The sequence below is a fragment of the Rhipicephalus microplus genome, chromosome X (genome assembly GCF_043290135.1).
Source record: "Rhipicephalus microplus isolate Deutch F79 chromosome X, USDA_Rmic, whole genome shotgun sequence".
Lineage (NCBI taxonomy): Eukaryota > Metazoa > Arthropoda > Arachnida > Ixodida > Ixodidae > Rhipicephalus > Rhipicephalus microplus.
The window spans coordinates 88773000-88797147 of NC_134710.1; the positions used below are offsets into that span (position 1 = coordinate 88773000).

General features: G+C 45.7%; 1 protein-coding gene across 2 annotated transcripts in view; it reads left to right on the forward strand.

Moving 5' to 3' along the window:
• Rpi (Ribose-5-phosphate isomerase) overlaps window positions 1–18235 on the forward strand; it is a 90212-nt gene extending 71977 nt beyond the window's left edge. For both annotated transcript variants that reach the window (XM_075877255.1, XM_075877256.1), the window contains exons 8-10: window positions 6636–6820; window positions 17335–17413; window positions 18089–18235. In XM_075877255.1, coding sequence (XP_075733370.1) covers window positions 6636–6820; window positions 17335–17413; window positions 18089–18093 — 269 coding nt within the window. In that variant the 3' untranslated portion in view covers window positions 18094–18235. The remainder of the gene's footprint in view (window positions 1–6635; window positions 6821–17334; window positions 17414–18088) is intronic.
• The last annotated feature ends 5913 nt before the right edge of the window (window positions 18236–24148 follow it).

Sequence of the window (24148 nt, forward strand, 5' to 3'; positions counted from 1 at the left end):
CTTAAGACACGCTTGAAACGCTCTACAGCAACGACATCGGTACGAAGGACTGCGTCGTGTTCATTTCAGCGAATCAGGGTCTCGGAGGTGAAAGCACCAGAGCTACCACGTGTATGAGCGTCTTGCCTGCATGCTGGCATTTTTCTAATTCCATTAGAGGCGGTGACCTCGACGTTTCACTCATCAGTGTTAAGTAGCCCATGTTGTGAAGACGAGTGCAATGTTCTACCAACTCACGGTCACCTGACAGTCTTGAAAGCATAGTCAGGCTCCTTTTTCTCTCTCAAGACTTCATACGGTAGTGAAGAAAAGTGGGAGCTTTTCAGAGTACCAGATTACTGCACTCCTGGTATTATGAGCACCTTGGAAGTAATCCGCTTTGTACGCGTATGCTTTCGTGTCACAAGATGTGAGCTAATTTAAAAGGCAACAGAAAGACTATTGTAATTATTCTTGCCAATGTGATGGTCAAATAGCATTCATAACCATGGTGTACGTAGCTAGCATTATGCCCCTGATATGCGAAAACTATGAGATTTATATACTTCATCGCGGCAATCCCGGAAACAGGGTTGATAAGTTGTGGTATAGAGATCTATAGTTCTTAGAGGGTACTTTGTTATGTCCGCCTTCGCTATTGTTTACTTGCAATTCATATTAAAGAGAGGGTAACTTGCAAAATCAGACTGCGTCTTTTTTTGCGACACACTTTTATAGCAACAAAAACATTACAAAAAACAAAAAAAACCAAAAAAATTTGCAGTACGTATAACTTGACCCTCGTGCGCAGAATATATTTGCGCGTTGTAGATGTTACAGTTGCAGATGTACGGCACAAAGAGATCGGCTTGCTCAATGTCAGTCGATTTGAATATTCGCGGCTTGTGCTGCTCTTTCGAAGACTCGGACGTGCCTTTTCAAGCGCGCGCAAGGGCACTCTTAAAAGAGAGCGCCGCTCGTATACATTGCCGTGCTGGTGGCAGTCGTGGGGAAGCGGCGATGAAAATGGCACTACTCCGGCAGTCGAGTAGGCGAGACGTCAGAGCGCGTTACTTGCGCCTGTCCGGTCGCGGTGACGGCAGCGATGGTTTGCCTACGCTGGCCGCTGTCGTCCTGAATAATTAATCAAGCAGGGATTTCAAAGCTTTAGACAGGAGGCACGCAGTGTGCCTTCCTCTTAGACCCTTTCGCGCGGGAAGAGATAGGATGTCTCGCTTCTGGGGCGACGCTTCTCAAACTTTTTCCGCCGAGCATTCTAATGAACCCAAGCGACAGCAGCGTAAGAGAAAGGGCGAGTGGATGAGGGCGTGCATCAGTGCGATTCTAGGTGGATTGCTTTTCGCCCTGATTGTCGCCTACGGAGCAGACGTCTTGGCTGGGCGACAGAAAGGGAGAGGGAACGAGTTTTCCCTCTCACGCGCTCCGTTGGGCGACTGAGGTCCCTGCAACGTCTTGAGCCCCAGATGTATAAAAGGCAGTCACGTCGGTGGTCAAGACACCAGAACTTGCCGACTAACGGGTTGCACTGTGCTTTCGTAGGGTTTCCTGCTGGACATTGCTTGCGCACCACTGCTTGAGAGGTAGGGACTCACCATGGACGTTTAATGCACGCCATTCAACTGAGGTTGCAGATCTACAGAAATAGTTTTGTGTGTCCGTTTGTGCATGAGTGTGACTTGCAGTCCTGGTCTAAGCGTGATGGCAGCAAAGAACAAAAATTGAAGTGTACGTAAGTTGTCAGAGAGTGGAGCCTAATTCACATTGATTAATTTGATTGATTGATATGTGGGGTTTAACGTCGCAAAACCACCATATGATTATGAGAGACGCCGTAGTGGAGGGCTCCGGAAATTTCGACCACCCGGGGTTCTTTAACGTGCACCCAAATCTGAGCACACGGGCCTACAACATTTCCGCCTCCATCAGAAATGCAGCCGCCGCAGCTGGGATTCGATCCCGTGACCTGCGGGTCAGTAGCCGAGTACCTTAGCCACTAGACCACCGCGGCTGGGTAGACCAAATTCACAGGTGTTTGCTTTCCGCTGCGCTGTTTGCCATTGGATTGCCGCCTACATTGCATGTTTGATAATCCCGTTGACTGCCACCTGCTTTTACTGTATTGCACGAATTGTCATCAAAGATATAGGCCCGGTTTCTAACTGGTAATAACTGGTATAATTGGCGTGATAAAAAGAAGAAACGTAGAGAGAGAGAGAGAGAGAGAGAGAGAGAGAGAGAGAGAGAGAGAGAGAGAGAGAGACGTTCATTTGTTGAATACGCTAATGAGCTCAATCACTTATCAAAGTTTAGACGCAGTTGCTTGTGGGAAGGCCTGAGCGTTGATGCTTTTTTCTACAGCCCACATCACTTACCTTAGCATTAGCAACGCACTGATTCCCTGCGGTGCAACTGGAACACATTTACCGATTTTTTTATAGGTTAATTTTACCATTGCAATGACGATTACCTTCAGGCATTTGCTCCATGATAGTGAAGCGGTTCAGGTGCTCGGCTGCTGACACGAAGGTTGCGTGTTCGATCCCGGCCGTGGTGTACGAATTTCGATGGAGGCGTAATGGTAGAGGCCTGTGTACTGTGCGATGTCAGTTCACGTTAAATAACACTAGATAGCGTCTCTCATAATGATATCGTGGGTTTGGGACGTAACTTCATCATACATTACTATTATTTGAAGCGTTAGGACAACACTCATGTCTCATGAAAGTTTCTGAAATTGAATTCACAGATCTTCTTATTCGTAAGTGCTGTCTGCGGCCGTCTTCCCTTGATATGTCCTATATCATGTCCGGCTGAGAGACGCTCTTACGCGTGGGTATGTGGGTATTACAGGCCTGGTTCCTTACCTGATAAAGTTTCTGTGATCATATATGCTGGTACCGGTTGTCACAAACTGCTCAAACACCGCTCAACTTGTGCTATGTGAATAAGATTTTTTTCCCGTCTCCTCTGCTCGTTACAAGTGCGTCCAATATAGTCATTGATGCAGTGACGCAGTCTGGGAAGCGATGACGTTCGGTTGAGTTATGTGACGAATTGTCAGTTTTCCGTTGCGTTTTTCGCCGATGCCTGCCCGAATGTCCTTAGCTCGGCTAAGTCCATAATCATAATTCTGGCTGTTCATAAGTAATCTCATCATTAGTCATGCACCTTGGCAAATATAACCAACCCCAGGATCGACTGTGATTTTTCAAAGAACAATTATAGTGTGAAGAGCATGTAATAAATATGAACGTTGGGTCCACATTCACAATGTTATAATACAACGGTTCTTAACAGCAGGTGGGAATGTTACTGTGGGAAGGTTACCAACGAACGCGAACGGAAAATGACTAAAAGATGTTGCGAACAAGAAAGTTTTGCGAATTTGGTCTCTGGGCCGGCATTCGCGAGAGAGAGAGAGAGAGAGAGAGAAACAACACTATTTGAGCCCGGCAAGTATGGTGCGTGAACTAAACGCCACTTAAGTGTCCGCTTTTTTTTTTTTTTTTTTTGGTGCTCTAAGGAAAGCTCGGAAAGCCCCTTTCTGAGAAAAAAATTCTTAATGAATTCCAGAAATTCAATGGAAATAACGAGTTTTGGCATGTTCACGGAACCTCAACAATGTATATTATTTCAGCTCCCACACATCACTGTTGCAGTGCATTGAAGGATGTGTCGCCAACATAGAGTGCGGTAGCATTCTAAAATCAATCCGGTATGTCTGTTGACGACCATGCGAACTTTCTATTTCTCTTACACGTTCACAATTTAGAATTATGACACATGCATCAATATAAAAAAAATGAAAGAAAATGCGTGTATCGAATAGCGCAAGACGCCTGTTCTCAGCTATTTATTCCCTTCCAACTTTGACCACACTCCAATTCACCACCAGCAGTGTTCTTGGGATACAGGGGTATACTCTTGGGTTAACTGTCTTGTAACAGTGAAAACAAAATTAAATAAAGAAAAAAAACGGGGCCAACGCTGCCGTAATTCGTGGCACCTTGTATATAAAGACTATACTGAGAATGTTTAGGGCCATTGTACGCAACCAAGGAGCCTCAGAAAGCTTCAGTCTGGTTTCTACCTCGACCTAAGACTTTCGCTCATTCAAAATTAATGTTTTCTGGAGAAAATGCAAACCGTGCTAGAAAAAAAAACTTTTGCATTGAACCTGCCAATTCCACGCGTTCTAAATATGCTTAAAAGAGTCATAGAGAGATCGCGCTTTAAGAATACACTCTACAGTTAGACCCGCATCCACCTCGTGGATGCGGGTCCTCAGTTTCGAGAGGTAGTTTTTGTGGCGGCATTCCTTCCCGCAGATTTTAGAGAGCTCCAGTCAGTCAAAATGAGGTTCACGGGGCCAACGTATGTGCTAAAGGATTGCTGTTGCGTATGACTTACATGCATTGGATTGCACACAACATTAAGATAAGGAAGGAACCTAGTGTGAAGCTCGTTTTTCCAGACGATGAAAACTTCCACTCATTAGGCTGAAAAAAAAAACGGGCATTAAGGTAAAACAGGTTATCACAAAAAAGCATCGCGATGCGTTTTACCTGCTATGTAAGTTTTTTTCAATATTTAATCGCTTTTACGCCAAAAGACAAGCAAAGGGTCAACGAGAAGAGGCTTGTATTAAAAGAGCCGAATTGCAACGATCACTGCTGGTATAGCTACACGGCTTTACACTGATTCAATTGTTGTGGTATGATTTAAACGCAGTTTTCTGTCATAAGTATAAAATGATATTGTCAATCGACATATTTTTTTAAGATATAGAATTATTGATCTCAGTAGTCTTATTTGTGAAAACTCCCTCGCATAATTAGGCATATTTTTTCATCGCACGAATAGAAGGGGCGCGAGGAGGAAATAATGGCTTAAGAGTGCCAATAAATGGCACTTGTGGCATTTAGTCGCGCACAAAGCACCGCGGCCTTTGTTGTAAGGCAGTAAGACACGTGTGAAACACCTATGGCGATTTCACACTGATGGTGAAATCGTCTGTATGTGAAGACATTTACTGCGACGAGTATGACTTTGCTGAGCAACCTGTGAACCTACCAGCTACAACGAGAATGTAGGACATTTCGCCAACTCCCGAATTCAACTTCGTGCTCCAATCTGCACAAGCTCATGGGCTTTAAGTTCGGATTCACAAACAGTTTGAACTTTAGGTATATGCGAAAGAACAGCCGCCTGCCATGTCTGATCGCGAAAATAATATTTCGAAAAACGGTTGAATGGCAAATGTATAAAAACACACTATAGAAAGTGTTTGCTTAATTGACCTATGTTAGGGTAGTAGACGCAAAGAAGCTTGTAAAAAAAAGGCAGATCCCACGTACCATGGGACTCGATGTCGCGCGAAGCATGTGGAGAGAAGGTGACGGTTGCGTAATTTTTGTTGAACGAAACATTATGAAGACATGCTTAAGATATGTACAAATGTTATACGCATAGATACTTATGGTGAACAGTCACATACATTTCATATAACCAGTTCTTTAGAATTGCAGAATGATGCCAAAAGCAACATAGGTATTACAAACACCAAAAGCGGCTATCTGAAGTGTAGTGCTTTGTGCTTGCGAGGATGGTAGCCCTGGATAGTCATACGTGGACCAACTTCAATAGATGACACTTCACTACAATTGAAACTAACCTGACGTGTCGCCTGTATTATTGGAGCACAAATGTAACGTTTATAAAATTAAATGGCCAGAACTGCAACAGCTATTGACGTTTCGTCAACATTACGCCCGCATATATAGGGTCTTTTTCCAAATCAGTTCTGAGACCTGACATGGCTCCGTGGTAGGATACTTGCCTGCCACACAGAATGCTTGAATTAGATTCCTGCTGGGGCCATATATTTCTTCTTTGCGTTCGTCAGGCCAATGCTGCCAATGTCGGTTTTTCTTAACGCTCTTGCATTTAAATTCCCAATGCCTGGCCGTTTCTCGGCAAATATAAACTGTCAAACACATGTGGCACATATCCGCATACCGCAGCACGTGACATACGGATATGTGTCACACGTGTGTGGAGGAAAGGGTTTGACTTCGTGTGTGACGGGATGTTCACATTTGTCTTTTCATGATGATATGTGGGGAGTAACGTCCCAAAGCCACCATATAAATATGAGAGACGACCACCCGGGGTTCTTTAACGTGCACCCAAATCTGAGCACACGGGCCTACAACATTTCCGCCTCCATCGGAAATGCAGCCGCCGCAGCCGGAATTCGAACCCGCGCCCTGCGGGTCAGCAGCCGAGTACCTTAGCCACTAGACCACCGCGGCGGGGCGAGGGGAGGGGGGTAGTTCAACTACCTCCCACAATATATACAATTGCAAATTTTTCAATTTTGCACGCATTTATAATCACGCACTCATACGAATCTACGAAGATGCATAAAGTATTGTTGACCTCCTCCCCTCTCACCCTCCCCCCCCCAAAATATTTCTGGCTATGTTATTGCAATAACTGATAATTCATGGTTAATTTTGCAAGTGCTTTTTTGTTTATCAAACTGAACACAGATTTCATTATGACATTCAATGTCGCATCTTCTCAACACTGTTTTTAGCGACTAGTTTCATTGTGTGCCCCGGTGCTTGCAGCCATGAGCCGCATCGTTGCTACCTTTGGATTGCTGCTTTTCAACCTGGTGATGATCGTCCACTGCCAGACGTTCCAATACAGCCGAGGCTGGACCAATGGCAAGCGAAGGGACGGACCCATCGTGGCCGTTCCAAGCCGAATCACGGCTGACCATCACTTGTTGGAAGAATTCCTTTCCAAATTTGTAAGTGTACATTGAGCAATACCACGCGTGCAGTATGCGTGAAATGAATGTTTTGTCTTAATTTAAGATACTAGTGTGCAAACGGGTCATGAAAATTATCGATGCTGCATTTACTACATTGACGAAGTATTCATAGGCCGTAGTCTCTAGAGGATAATTTTTCCTCTCTCTTTATTGATTTCTTGCTATCTCTCTCGAAGAGTGGCTGATCGGGTGGGTACGCAAAAATAATTAAAAGTAAAGACTAAATAATCGTTATCACTGTATAAATATGAAATTTCGTTGCCAAATTACGAAGGCACAGGTTACGAAGCGTGTAGAAAGAAAAATAAATTGCACCATGTCCCATTAAAGTAAATCCTGTGGGGATGCGAAGCAGCACCTGTGTTCCTTTGGGTTTCCATTTGTTGTTTCCATTTGTATGTTTCAATTTAGGTTTCATTTGTGTGTGGAGTTGTGTACATGTTGTGTACCACTCACGTTACGCTCCTCCCATTTGTGTTGGCCGCAAAGTGAACACCTAGCGCTGCCAGGAGAGTGCAACAGAGCGAGCGCGCGCACCATAATATACGAATGAACAGCTGTCGCGGGGAGATAGGAGTGGAGAAATGAAGCGGAGGCAGCGCTCTGCCACCTCCTCAACTCCACCCCCTCTTCCAACCTCGTGCTCACGCGAGGAGAGGGTCCTCCCACTGTCTCACGCTCACACGAGTAGAGGGGGAGAGTTGGCGCATGCGCAGTAAGGGTGGTCACGCCGCACACCGAATTGAACTCCGCCATATGCTGCTTCGCATCTAAAAAAAAAAAGGTCACAGTTTTGGTGCAAGGGCGAAGCTGCGAAAGCGACAGCAACAAATTAGAATGTTATACGAAGTAAGGTTAATAGATAACTCTCTTTGTATCCGATCTGGCGTTACAAAGCGCTTTCTTGAGAGAATACGGGTGCTCCAGAAGTCGCTTCAATTCGAATTAAGCGGGAAGAGCACTGCACGTATAGGGGCCGTCCACTAATGCACGAGCATGCGTAGCCATGTGTCAATATGTCTGCTAACGTGTGGCTCATGTGCGAGCACAGCGCGCACATCAACCGTCTGCTAATCTCAGTCGACTCTTTTGATCAAAGTTTCCAGTTGGCGCTCTAGCGAAGCAACCATACCGCACCCACGTCAGTACCCCTTAATAACGTGCAACATATTTTTAGCGCAAAAGTAGAAAACTAAAGAACTCAGAAAGAAGTGCACAGGGCAGACGCTAACCATCAACTGATTTCATTTCGAAAAAGACCACAGGAAGTAGACCCCTTAAGCCCATGCGTCCCTCAGCTGTGCCGCTAATCAAGCATCAAATCAAAAAGTGTGTATTCTTTTTGTAATAAACAGATAGACGTGTCGCTAATTCGAGATTAGGATTCTTCGTAGAAGTATTGATATTTTAGGCAGAGAGTTGCTTGAGTTCTGTTGCGTGTGTTTTTTTCTTTGTCATCGTTTTTTGGCACTGCTTCAAGTTATTCGCATCGTAAACCGACTCACGTAAACCTACAAGTTGTTGCTAACCCTTCGTGCTCCTTCCCCCCGACGGAGCCGGCCGACGTGTTTCAGCTCTGCTTGAGGCGGGCCCACCTGCAGCTTTCGCTCGTACTTAAAACACTCAACGCGCAGGGCGATGTCATTGATTTGGACTTTATATGGAACATGAAGATGACGGCGATGGCAAAGGTGCGCCTCGAGAGTTCGTATAGTTGGTATTGAAATAGAAATCTTTACAGTATGTAATAATCTTAAGTGCATTGAGCTTAGTGCACGAGATAGCGCTGAACAAGAAGCATTTCCACTGTGGGGTAATATCGACTACTGATCGCATTATGAATGACACATGCCTCATATATAGGTTTTTAATTTAAATTCATATATAAAAGTAATTCATTTGTCCGGTTGAGTTTCAATTTGCAGTAACGGGAAAGAAAATGGAAACCTTCGAGTTCGCCTTGTATTTCTCGTGAAGGGTTACTACGTTGTGCGTTCGGTTCTAACCTGCAAATTTTAACACAGTTTTAAAAAAGATCTTGTGATCATTAAAATTTGTGATATTTGTTGTTAAAAAACTGGGGGTATTTAGCAGTTTTAAGAATGCGAAGCACAAAGTAATTACAAAGTTGCAAAAAGATGTATTTTTTAAGTCACGGTTATAAAGCTCGGACGTAAGCAGTCCCTGCTTGTGAGTGTATCGGTAGCGGCGTTTCAAGACTGCATCATCCGTTACTAACAACGTGAACGTGCTTGCAAAATTGCGGAGAAACGCAAAAAAAAAAATTAATGACGCCTTCAACTAGCAGAGTGCCTTTTCATCGTTAGTTATTGCTTTTTTTATGCTGAGGTAGTGATTAACTACTTCTGGGACGGTTAAAAGGGTACGACAAGGTCGCGCTAAGTTGTTAGATCTGATGATATTTGTTAAAGACGCACAGCAGCAAATTTCAGAGGCCGATCAAGTGAAATTCCGGACCTATATTCAAGCATGTTCGTACTTGCTTCCTTGTTTTTTAAAGGTCTGCTGGCACGCCGAAATTGACAGCATATTACTAGCAAGCGCTGCCGACCATAGATAATAAATGCGAACGAACACTTCTTTTTCGTGAATTGGACATCAAGTGTAGAACTCGCAGTTATTCGCAGAAACCAACTGTCCAACCGTCCTTGCTAATGTTGTGCTCGTTTTGCCAATTGGCTGGTGTTTTTTTTCTTAGAATCGCTCTGGTGATTAACCACTCCGTGAGTGTACGAGTGTTGCTTTCATTATAAATGGGAAAATTTAAAATAAAATATTCCGACTTACCCACACAGTGTCTCAATGTTGTCTGAAGCCCTCTGCCTGGAGCTGTCTATTAGGCTAACAGCCAACCGTCAGAATTGTGAAGACGCGCCAAGCGTCTGATCGTGCTCACTTGTACGTGCAGGATATTTTAAACGCGCCCCGCCGCGCTGGTCTAGTGATTAAGGTACTCGGCTGCTGATCCGCAGGTTGCGGGATTGAGTCCCGGCTGCGGCGGCTGCAATTCTGATGGAGGCAGAAATGTTGTAGGCCCGCGTGCTCAGATTTGGGTGCACGTTGAAGAACCCCAGGTGGTCGAAATTTCCGGAGCCCTCCACTACGGCGTCTCTCATAATCATATGCTGGTTTTGGGTCGTTAAACCCCACATATCAATCAATTTTTTAAATGCTGTTATATTATGCCGATTAAGTTTGCACGTCTGTCGTAGTAGTCAGGGAATGGGGTCTTTTACAGTAGATGCTCCGAGGTAAAATATGGTCGTGGAAACACTCGCATGTATTAAGTAAATAAATAACAAATAATGCAATAGCATAATGTCACCTAGGCGTAGGAAACTAGGTAGTTACGGTCAAAAGTGTTTTCAATTCAATAAAAAGGTTTTCGTCTGATATTGAATATTGTGATTGAGATCAAGTATAATTGTGAAGAGCTGGTCACGCGTAGTCACAACAAGCGTGCATGCTAAGTGCCAGCGAATAATTCATTGTATCTTTGGTATAAAATGCTCTCAAACTTCAAGTTCTTGTTTTTTTATCTGTAGAGAAGGTACGTAATTTATTCAATTTCTTCAATAAAATGTTACAGCACACGCTTGGTGGATTTTTCTGTAAGCTAAAAAAAGGAAAATACACCTTTGTAAACTTTTGTACAGCAGCCCCTAGCCCAAACGAAACACTCTTTACGTGAATGCGCTGAGCTTCCTTTTTGGTCATCCCGGTGATGACAGCAACGAGAATGGAGAGTCATAGAGGCTATTCAAGGAAAAGGAGCTTTGCGAACGCGAAGCCCTATAGGCGGGATATATCAGCTTCCAACCCCCGTCAAAAAGTAAATGGCACTTTCGCCCGAAAGTGAATCTCCCCATGCGGCGTTATGAGCAACAAAGTGGAAAAAAACAGCTTTTATACAACCATTTCGGGTCTAATAATATTGTTACGCGATTTCGGCTGACTAAAACAGGGCATAGTGGGACATAACCAAAAAAGGTGCCTCAGACTGAGAGTGAAGAAGTGGACGTTATCGGTGAGTTGCGTTGTGGCTGTGGACTGACTGCTGTTATTTTCCACGTAACGTTTTGGTGGAGGTGCTGGGTATCAATCCCAGTACCTCTCGCCCACCTTTCTGTGGCCCACCTGTGACGGTTGCTTGATTCACAAACTGAAGTGCTTGACTTAGACACCCTTGTTTCAACGCGGCGCACACCACTCGCAACACATTCGGGAAGCCGTCAAATTGTAGACATAATCGCCACTGATCTTCCGCCTCCGGAAGTTGAAGCCCTACAGCATCTTCTCGAGTCCTACTGGAATATTTTCGATTTTGGCGACCAACCTCTATGGCAGACGTCCTTTGTACAGCATCGCATACACACAGGTGATGCCAACCCTGTTCACCGCCGTCCCTACAGAGTGTCTGCTTTTGAGCGGAGCGTCATTCAAAAGGAGGTGAACAAGATGCTAGCGAAGGACATTACTGAACCATCCTCCAGTCCCTGGGCATCCCCGGTAGTATTAGTTAAAGAGAAAGACGGATCGTGGCGATTTCGTGTGGACTATCACCCTTAACAACATCACCAAGAAAGACGCATACCCTCTGCCATGAATTGACGACGCCCTTGATTGCCTCCATGGTGCCGCCTACCTTTCTTCCATAGATCTTCATTCTGGTTATTGTCAGATTGCCGTGGACCCCATGGACCGAGAGACGACGGCTTTTGTAACACCCAATGGCCTCTACCAATTCAAGGTCATGCCTTTCGGCTTATGTAATGCCCCCGCCACCTTTGAACGAATGATGGACTCCCTGCTCTATGGATTCAAGTGGTCTACGTGTCTTTGTTATCTGGATGACGTGATTGTGTTTGCTCCCACTTTTGAAGCGCACCTTGAGAGACTGTCCAAAATTTTCGATGTATTCCGTCTCACCGACTTTCAGCTGAATTCATCCAAGTGCCGCTTTGGTCGCCGCCTCATTACAATACTTGGACATATTGTCGACGCTTATGGCGTACAGCCTGACCCAGAAATAGTTCGAGCTGTGGAGGACTTTCCTGTGCCAAAAACCGCCAAAGATGTCCGCAGCTATGTGGCGTTCTGCTCCTACTTTCGGCGGTTCATCAAGAACTTCGCGGAAATCGCTCGGCCCCTAACAGATTTACTCAAACCAGATGAGACGTTTACCTGGGGTCCCTCGCAAGCAGCAGCATTCTCCGACCTGGCCACTTTGCTCACTTCCTCTCCTGTTCTGGCTCACTTAGACCCTACGGCACCGACCGAAGTCCGCACCAATGCCAGTGGTTACGGAATAGGCGCTGTGTTGGCCCAGCGACAATGTGGGCAGCATCGCGTGATAGCTTATGCCAGCAGGCTGCTGTCCCCCTCTGAGCGTAATTATTCCATCACAGAGCGTGAATGCCTAGTGCTGGTGTGGGCAGTCACGAAATTTTGCCCTTACTTATACGGCCGACCATTTATAGTTCTCACCGACCACCACGCTCTTCGCTGGCTCGCCTCCCTCAAAGATCCCACAGGTCGTCTCTCTCGCCCGTTGGGCACTCCGCCTTCAACAGTATTCTTACACCGTAGTGTATAAATCAGGAAAACTACATAAAGATGTGGATTGTCTGTCACGCTACCCTGTGGCCGACTGCGATCCTACGAACACTGATTCTGTTGGTTGCGTCTTTTCCATCTCCCAGCTGCTTCATCTCGGGGACGAGCAGCGTCGTTATCCCGATATCAGCCGCCTAATACAACAGCTCGAATCTTCACCGCAAGACACTTCTGTTCGCATGTTTACCTTACAGGACCACACCTTATATCGGCGTAATTTATCGCCAAATGGTCACAACCTACTTCTGGTCATACCAAAGCACCTGCGCTCCACAGTCCTATACGCGAGCTCCATGACGCGCCAACCGCGGGTCACCTTAGTGTCTCTCGCACATATGACCATGTGCGCCGCCGCTTCAACTGGCCTGGCCTTTCACGCTCTCTACGTCGTTATGTCAACGCTTGCAAAATTTTCCAGTACCGCAAAAAGCCGTCGGGACTCCCTTCCGGATATCTTCAGCCCATCGACATCCCATCGGAGCCATTCTTCCGTGTTGGTTTGGACGTTCTCGGTCCCTTCCCAACATCCGCCTCCGGAAACAAGTGGGTCGCGGTTGCTACAGATTACGCGACCCGCTATGCAGTTACGCGAGCCATGCCAACAAGCTGCGCTACAGACGTCGCTGATTTTCTACTACGCGATCTCATTTGAGTGCATGGAGGCCCTCGTCAACTGCTGAGAGACCAAGGCCGTACGTTCCTTTCGAAAGTGGTTGACGATATCCTGCGTTCCTGCTCTACCCAACATAAGCTCACGACATCGTACCATCCCCAGACAAACGGGCTCATAGAACGTTTAAACCGCACCCTGACAGACATGCTATCAAAATACGTCTCGACCGACCATCGTGATTGGGACCTTGCACTACGCTACGTGACGTTCGCGTACAATTCCTCCCGGCATGACACTGCTGGGTACTCGCCATTTTACCTTCTGTTTGGACGCGAACCAACATTGCCGTTGGATACCTTCCTGCCAGCCGCTGCACAGTCTACTTCTCAATGTGCACGCGACGCTATCACCCAAGCTGACCATGCTCGTCAGCTTGCCCGCAGCAAATTAATGGCGTCCCAAGACTCGCAGAAACATCGTTACGACAAGCGGCATCGCAACGAACACTTTCCGACAGGTTCCCTCGTTCTTCTTTGGTTCCCTACGCGACATGCAGGCCTTTCAGAGAAGCTTCTTTCTTGTTTCACGGGCCCATATCGCGTGCTTAGACGAGTGACCGACACTACATATGAAGTTGTCCCTGATAATCAATCAACCTCTTCTGCTCTGCTGTCCCGGGACATCGTCCACGTGTCAAGGCTCAAGCGTTACTTCACTGCTCGCTGGGTCAGCGCTTTTGCCGCCGAGGGTTGTGTTACGTGATTTCGGCTGACTCAAACAGGGCATAGTGGGACATAACCCAAAAGGTGCCTCAGACTGAGAGTGAAGAAGTGGACGTTGTCAGTGAGCTGCGTTGTGGCTGCTGACGGGCTACTGTTATTTTCCACGTAACAATATGACGTAGGCGATACGACATGGCTCATCATGCAAGGCAACTGCGGCGGTGCAGCGGAAACCATGCCGTGTCAGAAACAAAACTCACCACAATGCTGGCGCGTTCAATAGTGTTACAAGCGTCGTAGCTCGGCAGCGCGCGAGATGAGAACGTCGAGTAATCGATCGTTTGGCGAAAAGATTAAATTGCTTTTGCTTGAATATTGTTATGCGACCCGTTCACAAATGCTAAGCCGAACTCGACTATATACAACTCGGGGAAATCGAATTATCCTTCTTATCAAACTTTCTCTGGACAAGACAATGATTTTATATCACTTCATTGAAAAATATACGGTGACGTCAAACGAAATTTAGCCATGAACACTTCAAGCTTCGAAAATCGGCCAGCGCGAAACGATCCAACAAGTTGACTTTGCCTTAAAAATTGTCCCGCCGTGGTGGTCTAGTGGCTAAGGTACTCGGCTGCTGACCCGCAGGTCGCGGGTTCGATTCCCGGCTGCGGCGGCTGCATTTCCGATGGAGGCGGAAATGTTGTAGGCCCGTGTGCTCAGATTTGGGCGCACGTTAAAAAACCCCAGGTGGTCAAAATTTCCGGAGCCCTCCACTACGGCGTCTCTCATAATCATATGGTGGTTTTGGGACGTTAAACCCCACATATCAATAAAATCAAGGTGGACTAATGTCTTCAGGTGCCCGACAAATACAAACAGCTATACCTATGAATATGTGGAGGCGCTGTTTACATAGATACCGTGCTTTCTCTTGTGTAACTCGCCCCTGCATATAACTCGCAAATCTCACTTCAAAACACGGAAGAATAAGAAAGAAAAAATGCACGTGTATTTTTATTAAATTGTGTCCCTTGCAATATTTTCAAGTAAACGCGAAGCCGACTTGCATACAAAACATCCCATCAAAATTACTGCGAATTCTTTGAAGGGACAGTAAACAGGCTCCAACTTTTTTAACACCCCCCCCCCCCCCCAATACAAGCTCGGAAATTCGTAGATTAGACCGCAGCGATAACGTTTTCTGAATATTACAGCACTGTGCACCACGCAGAGACCCTATTTCGAAAAATGATTGCCGCGCATCTTTCCTACGTCTGACCGACCCCCTTGTACGCGCAGTGACGTCAAATCGGCGATTGGCGACGTGACGTAGCACGCAGCTCACCAATCGGTCCAAATCAGGATTGAAAAAACAGTAATCAAATCAACGTCAGTTCCTGTTCCCACCCACAGCTACGAAACTGCCCACTGTTTCTTGGCGGTGCGGTGAAAGAAGCAGCTTTGCAGTTGTCGCGTGCACGTGTACACTCCTCGCTCAACTACAGTGCCTGTGCGCACGTACGAACATACTTCGCCCTTGACATGAGTGACACGGGTAAAAAGCGTTGCTCTGTCGTCGGCTGCAAATCGAGCGACTAAGCAGCAGAGAAGCATCGGCACCGGACGCCTCACGATGGGGCCCTGCGCGCTGCATGGCTGAAGCGAATCGGCCATTCAGCGACGTACGTCGGGGACCTAATAGTTTGTGCACTCGACAAGTCACCCCTGACGTTTACACTGTTGACCCGCGGCTGGTGCGGCAAACGGTAAACAACCACGCTTCGCAGCAAGCGGAAGCGCGTAGCGACTGATTGAGTTCACCGATGACGTCAATCGCTCACGTGGTGTCACGTTGCCGAAGTGGGCGGAGTCACAACGATGGGCTATGTCTTTTCCTTCATGGAAGGGAGAAGGGCGGCGAGGCCGCGTGAAAATTCGAAACCAGCTTAGACCGACGTTCTAACCCCTGCAACTTTCTTAATGAAGCACGTATTCGCAAAATTCTTGCGGCAGCATGTTTGCAAAGAAAAACTGCACATATATCTCTTTAGAAAAATTTTCCACCTCAGGGCTGTTGATTGGCCCTTTGAAAGGTTTCTATCGAATTGTAGAATATATCGTTATATTTCGTTTTAGTTTGTAAGCAAATTACAATTTTATTTTTATTTTTCATATATGTTCGTGTTTGACTGTATATGAACTAAGCTGCGCTACGCACGCATGTGCTTAGCGAGAAATGCCGTGTGCGCTCACCACGATCGTGCCATCATCTAAAAGAAACGATGCTCTGGCTCCGGCAGAGCTGATTGAGCAGATGATGGTAATGCGACCATTTGGAGATGGGCTTCTTGCAGCCAAACATGTAGTGGGCGTCTCTGAAAATCTTAACTTCAATGTGTGCGTAGTGCACGCACACACGCACGCACACCAGTTTCACGATGGTGCTAACGGGCGAGGCGTGAACGTGCTTATATAGCTTGAGTAATTGCTGATTTATTGATTGATATGTGGAGTTTAAAGGGAAGCTGAAGCACTTTTCTAAAAAAATGGCTTAGGAGCTTGTAAGGACAGCTTAGCTTGATCACCTGCTTAATTAGAAAAGCGATATGAGAGTTCTCAAAAGTGAACGCCAATAGCACTTTTTGGTGAAAAACAGTGGCCGCCGGGCTTCTTGAGACGCCGAGTGAACACGGTGATGTTATTCTCGGCATGCCACGTCATCAGCGACAGCAGCACTGCTGAAGTGTGGCCTCTTCGATCAGTTCCAGCAAAGGTGTCATGAGTTAGTCACGGAGGCCGTGGCTGAAGATGAGAAAGAACACTTGCTCCGAGCCAGAGGAAACGAAGATGACGTATGTTTCTAAGCCCACACTTTCAGCGTGCTCGCGGGGTTGGAGCAACACTAGCTTTTATTCGCCTGTTCTAAAGCTCCTGCTACTACAACCACAAAAACAATTATGACATCGTCAACAATAATGTTGGTCCTTCCTAAATATGAAGTTTGATTCAATTCTAAAATCCCTTCAGTTTCCCTTTAACGTCCTAAAACTACCATATGATTATGAGAGACGCCGCAGTGGAGGGCTCTGGAAATCTCGACCACCCGAAGTTCTTCAACGTGCACCCAAATCTGAGTACACGGGCCTACAACATTTTCCCTTCATAAAAAATGCAGTCACCGCAGCCGGGATTCGATCCCACGACCTCAGGATCAGCAGCCGAGTACCTTAGCCACTAGACCTCCGCCGCGGAGCTTTAGTAGTTGCTTGCTACATACAACACATAACATTCCTTTCACGAGAACTTTTCTTCCAAGAAACTCTTCTTCTATGAAGCCAGCGGCCTTCACCGACCATAACTGGATGGGACGGCACCTGCCCTTACGAGCCGCTGTCGCGTATACGAACTTGATTGCGAATTAGTAGAGTGGTAATTTAGTTGGTAACAAGTTATTGGCGTTCTATGGGCTACAGAGTGTTGCGTTATCTGCTTGCTGCTCATCTCACTCGCAGGCCCCGAAGGATCGAGTGATCGTGGAACGACTCGGCCACCTGCTCAGAACCCTGGACCGCAACGAGGATGAACAAGAATGTACGTGTGTTACAGTGTTGCATCCGCATTCAAGCTTTATTTATATTTTAGAAAGTGACCAATTGCGACTAGGAGCTTCGTACATCTACCTAGATTCTGGTGAAATTCGTGCCAAAGCTGTGGGGTAGCAAATCCAAGAACCTGATCCTTCGTGCAGCTCGTTAAAATTAAATGTGCATGCTCACCCGCTCCAAGGTTAGTTGGGATATTTTCTAATTCACCATACCTTAGCGGCAGGCCCGTAGCCTAGAATTGTTTTCGGAAAGGGGCCGAGACACTTGTTGAAGGCCTTGAAAATTTCAGAAAAATCTTTTTTTCTTGCTAGTAAAAATACATTTTTTTCATAAGGAGGGAGGGTGTAGGGAAATTACCCCTTCTCCCTTCCGGCTACGAGCCTGCATAGCGGTATTCTTTTGTGAGTACGCGGTCTGAGATCGTAATCAGAACAAAGTTCCAAACGCTGGAAGGGTTCGTAAGAATGTTTTTAAAACTATGTTATCAGAACATTATCAGAACAGAACATTATATAGTCAGAACATTATCAGCCGTGGTAGCCGGTCGATCACCAGTCACTCACAAAGGAAAAAAATTGCAAACCAATTTTTTTACGAGATATGTCTTTGTGCTTTCTGAACGAGATTGCTCATAAGCTTTTTGTTTTGTTTTTCTCTCCAGACTGAGAAGAAGCAGCATGCAGCACAGGTTCCTAGAGGAGAGAAACGAAACGGATGGAATTACAACTTTGTACTTTGACTATTCGCTGCTTGCATTTGCCATGCCTGTCATATCATTCCCGCGGAATTAAAAACAACATATTCATGACTGACGGTCGTAGAATCTGTTTGAAAGTATGAAAGGTTCGTAGCAGCGATATTCACATTGTTTGCCTCTCTGGTGACACCTTCCGCTGCATCTCGCCGCTACAGCGCACTTCTTCGGCAGTTCTGTAGCGGAGAGGCCGGCGACATCCACGGGTATAAACAATCAGGCGTGATAGCTAGAAAGCAGGGCGGGATAGCTAGGAGCTTGTAATTTTCATTTAGAGCTACGCTTAGAAAGAAATTATGAAGCTTGGAACTGCTTCAAGCGCATGCAAACTTCATTGTCGATAACCCTGTTCAGATCATAAAGGTATGGTGAGCGTGGCTTTGCATTGGTGTAGCCTTTGATTATAGTTTCCGCAGCTTCTACTCCTCGGCTTGTCCATGATAAAAACAGGTATTAAAATGTAGGTGGCATCTATCGCAGAAAACTATTCCAGGTAAGCCCGCTGTTACAGTCATTGTAACAGTGGGGTTACCTGGAATAGTTTTTCTTGACACACTGATACCTTCCTATGCCGGAAAGGATGCTCCACTGGATTCATTCAGCCTGGAAGATACGTCACTACCACGGAGGAAGAATAGACAGGAGGTGAAATTCAGCTCCCTTCCGCGCCGCGATTGTGTCACCCCCCGGAGCGGCCATGGATGTATGGATGGATGGATATGGCTGTACCCTTTAGATCGGGCAGTGGCTAGCGCCACCAAGCCGTAGTACTTAGTGAACCAAAAACTAGATATATCTTTTTTTTCCTTTAAATAGTGAGGTTGATGACTGGTACTCTGCAATGAAGGGTTTGTTTTCACTCGTGCCTTGGCTTTAGCCACCAATCAGATAACCTCCTTCTGGTTAATTCTACCCGCTTAAAGTCTATTCTGCCCTCCCTGTCCCTAAACCTCAGTGCTTTGAAAAGCTCTGTGTCATCATCTTGAAATATAGGGTGAAGCCCTTTACAGAACATTGTCAAGTGTTCGGCAGTTTCCTCCTCTTCTCCACACGCACTGCATACCATGTCGCACTGCATACTCGCACTGCATACTCCTTCGTATTGGGCCCGATATGTCTTGGTTCGCAATACTCCCGTCCTGGCCTCAAACAGTAGAGAACTACCCCGTGTATTATCATAGATCTTTTCCTTGGCAATTTCCTGCTTGAAAGTTCGATAGATCTCTAGTGCGGACTTCTTAATCATGCCAATTCTCCACATATCGGTCTCAGCTTCCTTCACCTTTTTCTTAACTGATAATTCTTTTTGGTTTGGCGCCCTGCTGTTTTCCAAGTATTTACCAGTCAATTTTCTGGTGCGCTTCCGCCATTTTGTTTCGACATTCTTCGTGTAGAAGTAGCTGAATACTTTCCTAGCCCAACGCTCCTCCCTCATTTCTCTCAATCGCTTCTCAAATTTTATCTTGCTGCTAGCTTACCTGCCCTCAAATGATGTCCATCCCATATCACCTTGAACTCCTTCATTTGGTCTATTCCCGTGAGCTCTTAAGGCAAGCCTACCTATTCCACGTTGCTTAATTTCTAATCTTGCTTGAACTTCTGATCTCATGCACAAGACCGCATTGCCGAACGACAGACCAGGAACCATGACCCCTTTCCATATTCCTCTCACAACATCATACCTATTGTAATTCCACAATGCCCTATTTTTCATTACCGCTGCATTCCTGTTACCTTTAGTCGTCACGTATGTTTCGTGTTCCCTTATGTACTCGGCCCCATTGCTTATCCATACGCCCAGATATTTGTATTTATCTGTTATCTCTAGCGTGACCTCCTGTATTCTAAGCTCACTACCTTCATTGTCATTAAAAATCATGACTGCTGATTTTTCCTTACAAAATCTGAAATCTAACCTATCTCCCTCATTACCACAGATGTCCACCGATCTCTGCAAATCTTCCTTGTTGTAGGCCATTAGCACTACATGATCTGCGTACATCAATGCTGGTAGTGCCTGTTCAATGAGTTTTCCTTGTTTGATGAAAGGGAGGTTGAAGCCCAGTCCACTTCCCTCTAATTTGGCCTCTAATCCTTGTAGGTACATCATGAATAATAAGGGTGACAGGGGACACCCCTGTTTAAGCCCTCGTTTTACCTCTGCAGGCTTGAATACCTGTTTTTCTCACTTTATAATTACCTTGTTACCTTTATAGATATCCTTTAAAAGATTAGTGACTACATCTTCCACGCCTAGAGTGTCCAGTATTCCCCACGATTCCTCTTGAACCACGCTATCGTACGCTCCCTTGATATCCAAAAATGCTAGCCACAGGGGCCTGTGTTCCTTTTCTGCTATTTAGATGCACTGCGTCAGTGAGAACAGATTGTCTTCCAACCTCCGGTGTTTCCGAAACTCATTCTGCAGTTCCCCCAGCACCCCCTCATCCTCTATTCATGCCTGCAGTCTTTCCTTTATAATCTGCATCGCCAGCCTGTAGACCACTGATGTCACTGTTATAGGATGGTAGTTGTTTATGTCAGCTTTGTCCCCCTTTCCTTTATAGATCATGCTCATACTGCTAAGTTTCCATCCATCGGGATGGATGGAAACTCCATCGATTATTATTTTGTTCACTGCCTCTCTCAAGCCTGCTTAGACTTCGGACCTATGTCTTTATCAGCACCATTGGAATGCCACGTGGGCCTGTTGATTACTACTAGGAACCCTTTTCTCAACCCTTTCCCACTTTTGTTGCGAAAATGGAGCCATTGCGCCTCTTGATTCATCCTTGTCTACTGTGGTGCATAAAGCACTTCTTTGTTGAAATTGTTCTGTCACCCTTGTTCTTATATATTCAATAGCTTCGTCCCCTTCTAGCCTAGCACCTTGAGCTGTAGTTATAAACCTCCGCTCTAGGCTCGTCTCAATTCTTAAGGAGTTTAGATGGTTCCAAAATTTTGCAGCTGCCTTTCTATCCTTTTTATGCACTTCTGCCAGCCACTGAACCCCCTTTCTTTTAATCTTTTCATTGATCAGAAGGGATGCATCCCTTCTACAGCTTAGAAAGATTTCCCATTTTCTTTCAACATCATGTGTCGGTTCACTCCACTGCTTAGCATGTCTATGTTCCCTAGAGGCTTCCTGACGTTTTGCTATGGCTCTCTTAACTTCCTCATCCCACCAACTCTTGGGTATGTGTCTTCCTTTGCGGGGTGACTTGTCACGTGCCTTAGCAAGCTCTAGCTCAAACAGTCTACTTAGATTCGTGTATGTCCACACTGTTTTATTATCCTCAGTGATTACTTTCTTAATTTGTTTAGTGGCTATTTCAATTTGCCTTTCTGAATAAAAAATTTTCTGTAGTTGCTCATCTTGTCTCCTTCCCACTTTCACTGCTCTTCCAAACTTAGCTTGATACGTTTGTGATCACTACCCAGACTTCTGGAGCCACCTTCATCTATGTGCATTCCCCTGAACTTATCATACATCCTATGTGACTTCAGTGCGTAATCTATCGTAGACTGCAGCTTTCCTACCTCCCATGTTACTTGCCCTTCACACTTCTCGGTACTGTCGCAAATGATCAAATCAAGCCTTTCACACATATCCCAGATCATTTTGCCTGTCGGGTCGGTATACCCATCTATATCTTCTAAGTGTGCATTCATATCTTCTAGTATAATTATCTCGCACTCTCCTCCTAACTCCTGAATGTCCTTTGATATACACTCTACCATTGTCTGGTTTTCCTCTTTGGCCTTTGCTCCCGTCCACAAGTACACGAAACCAAGGAGTGTCATTTGCCCTGCCACTTCCCCTTTTAGCCATAAATATTCCTTGCACTCCTGCTTGACTATTTGCCAGTCTGTACTTTTATGAATGAATGCCCCAATACCACCCCCCTTTCTGCTGCCTTCGGTTGTATTACAATATTCCCACGCGTACTCCACATTGTTAGGAGGTTGTTCCATGTCCCTAAGATGTGTTTCTACAAAACCGTTTACCATCGGCCTCTCCTCCTTTAGCTGTTCTTCTATCTCTTCCCACTTCAACCTGTTCCTTCCACCCTGCATGTTATTACACCCTATGTCTAAATTGGCTCGGCGCTCCTGGATGAATGTCGTGACAGCGCCACCTACAGAACTGCGGCCGAACTGCCGCGCCGGAGCAGCAGACGCGAGGAGCGTCGTCTGCTTGCACGCTTGTGCTCGCTGCTTCGTGTATTAGTGCATAGCTCAGATACACTCGCTAAACGAGACGGCGAATCGTTACGACGAGTTTACGCTAAGCTAGCCAGATCGCCTTAGGAGAGATACCATACCGCGATAGTTTGGCGAAGCTGTCCACAAGCGCTAAAGAGGTTCGCCTTTACTCTTTCACCTTCGCATGCGAGGGCAGAAATATTTGTGGGAACAGGGCTTACAATATGCGGTAATAAAAAAATATATAGGGGGAGCTTTTTATATTAGAGAAAAAGTAAAAAAATAGAAACGAAAAAAATAGGGAAACCACTTTTCTCATATGTCTTCTCTCTTCCGAAGCTCGTTTTATGTTGTAAATTCCTGAGAACCAATCGTTCATGCCAAGCTACAACAACCAAACACGTAATACTGAGAACCACGCATTTTTCGTGGTGTAGCTTACCTGGAAGTTTGGAGGTTGGTAAAATATTCGCCGAAGACTTGTGACTCGGGACGAGTATCCTCTACCTTCGCTCTTTTGGCGCTGCTTTTATGGGTAATTTGAGCGATATTCTGGCCAATTCTTGGCTTCATTTCTGGACACAAGTAAGTATAACCTCCTCTCATATTCTTAAGGTGCCGCTTCAGTGAGTCACAATATTTTTGACTGGTGAGGGATGTCTTTAACCTAAACTTAGCGTAGTGTCGCGCCTGCCGACCAATCCGCTTCGAAAAATACAGACGCACTCGCTTTTCTTTCATTGTCTATCTCCTCTTCATATAGCCCTCGCCCATTTTTTCTACTGTTTTTGGTCTGATGGAGCGTTGAAAGGTCAACCTTTTTTTTTTATTGCGCAAATATGATTCACAGCTCGGGGCAGTCTCCGCTCTTGTGTTCAAATGAATGGCCGTCTGCTCAAATGTGCTTCGTCAATGTCTTTCTTTCGTGAGCAGCAGTTCTGTATGACACTGTTATATCGAAGAATGTACAAAATTTTTCTTCAAGCTACACAGTGAGTGATTTTAGGCACGCCCCTAACTACGATTACAGATCGTCTGTTTTTTTGTTTTTGTTTTTTTTAGTTTAAATTCTACCATTTCAATTCTTTCGTTGCCCGCAGAGCATCTGATCCAACATATATAATAAAATGCTGGCACGAAGACGTTCTGCTTGCATCATTTTGTTTTGGCAAACCGCGCTGGTGAAAAACTTTCACAGATGCATCCAGTACCATTATGGAGTCGGCGAGAAGCAGATGTAGCAGACGACACTTGGGCGCCGTGGGCGCGCGCGTTTCCTCCCGCGACGGAAAACGAATAGTGTTGTGCATCGCCGCAAGGATCTCTGCGCGCACGTTCGCTAACGTGCGCGCAGCGATTATTGCATTGCACTGCTTTTTGGGGGGTCAGTCACCAGGTATATACTAGTCTGTGTGTTTGTGTGTGTTTGTTTGTTTACTTGTGTTTTTTCTCGTACCAACCTGTGGGGAAGGTGCACGTACAGTGAACTCCGCAAATTCTTGTAGTAGAGCTTAGACTTTCTGTTTTTCGTAGGACAGGGTTCGTCGTACACCGTGTTTTGTAATTATCAAGTGGGACAATTTATAAAGACAATTGGTGTCAGAAAGGCAAAGTTAAAAAGGCTGTAAAGTGTTCAGAATGCGGGGTGGGTTTGAAAATGGACCCAAGTGCAGAAGCGAATGAGAAGAGGCTGACGCCAAGTGTAGGCAATGTTAGGTCAATGAAAAAGTGGAGAAAATAATGGTTGCCCACAGTGAACTG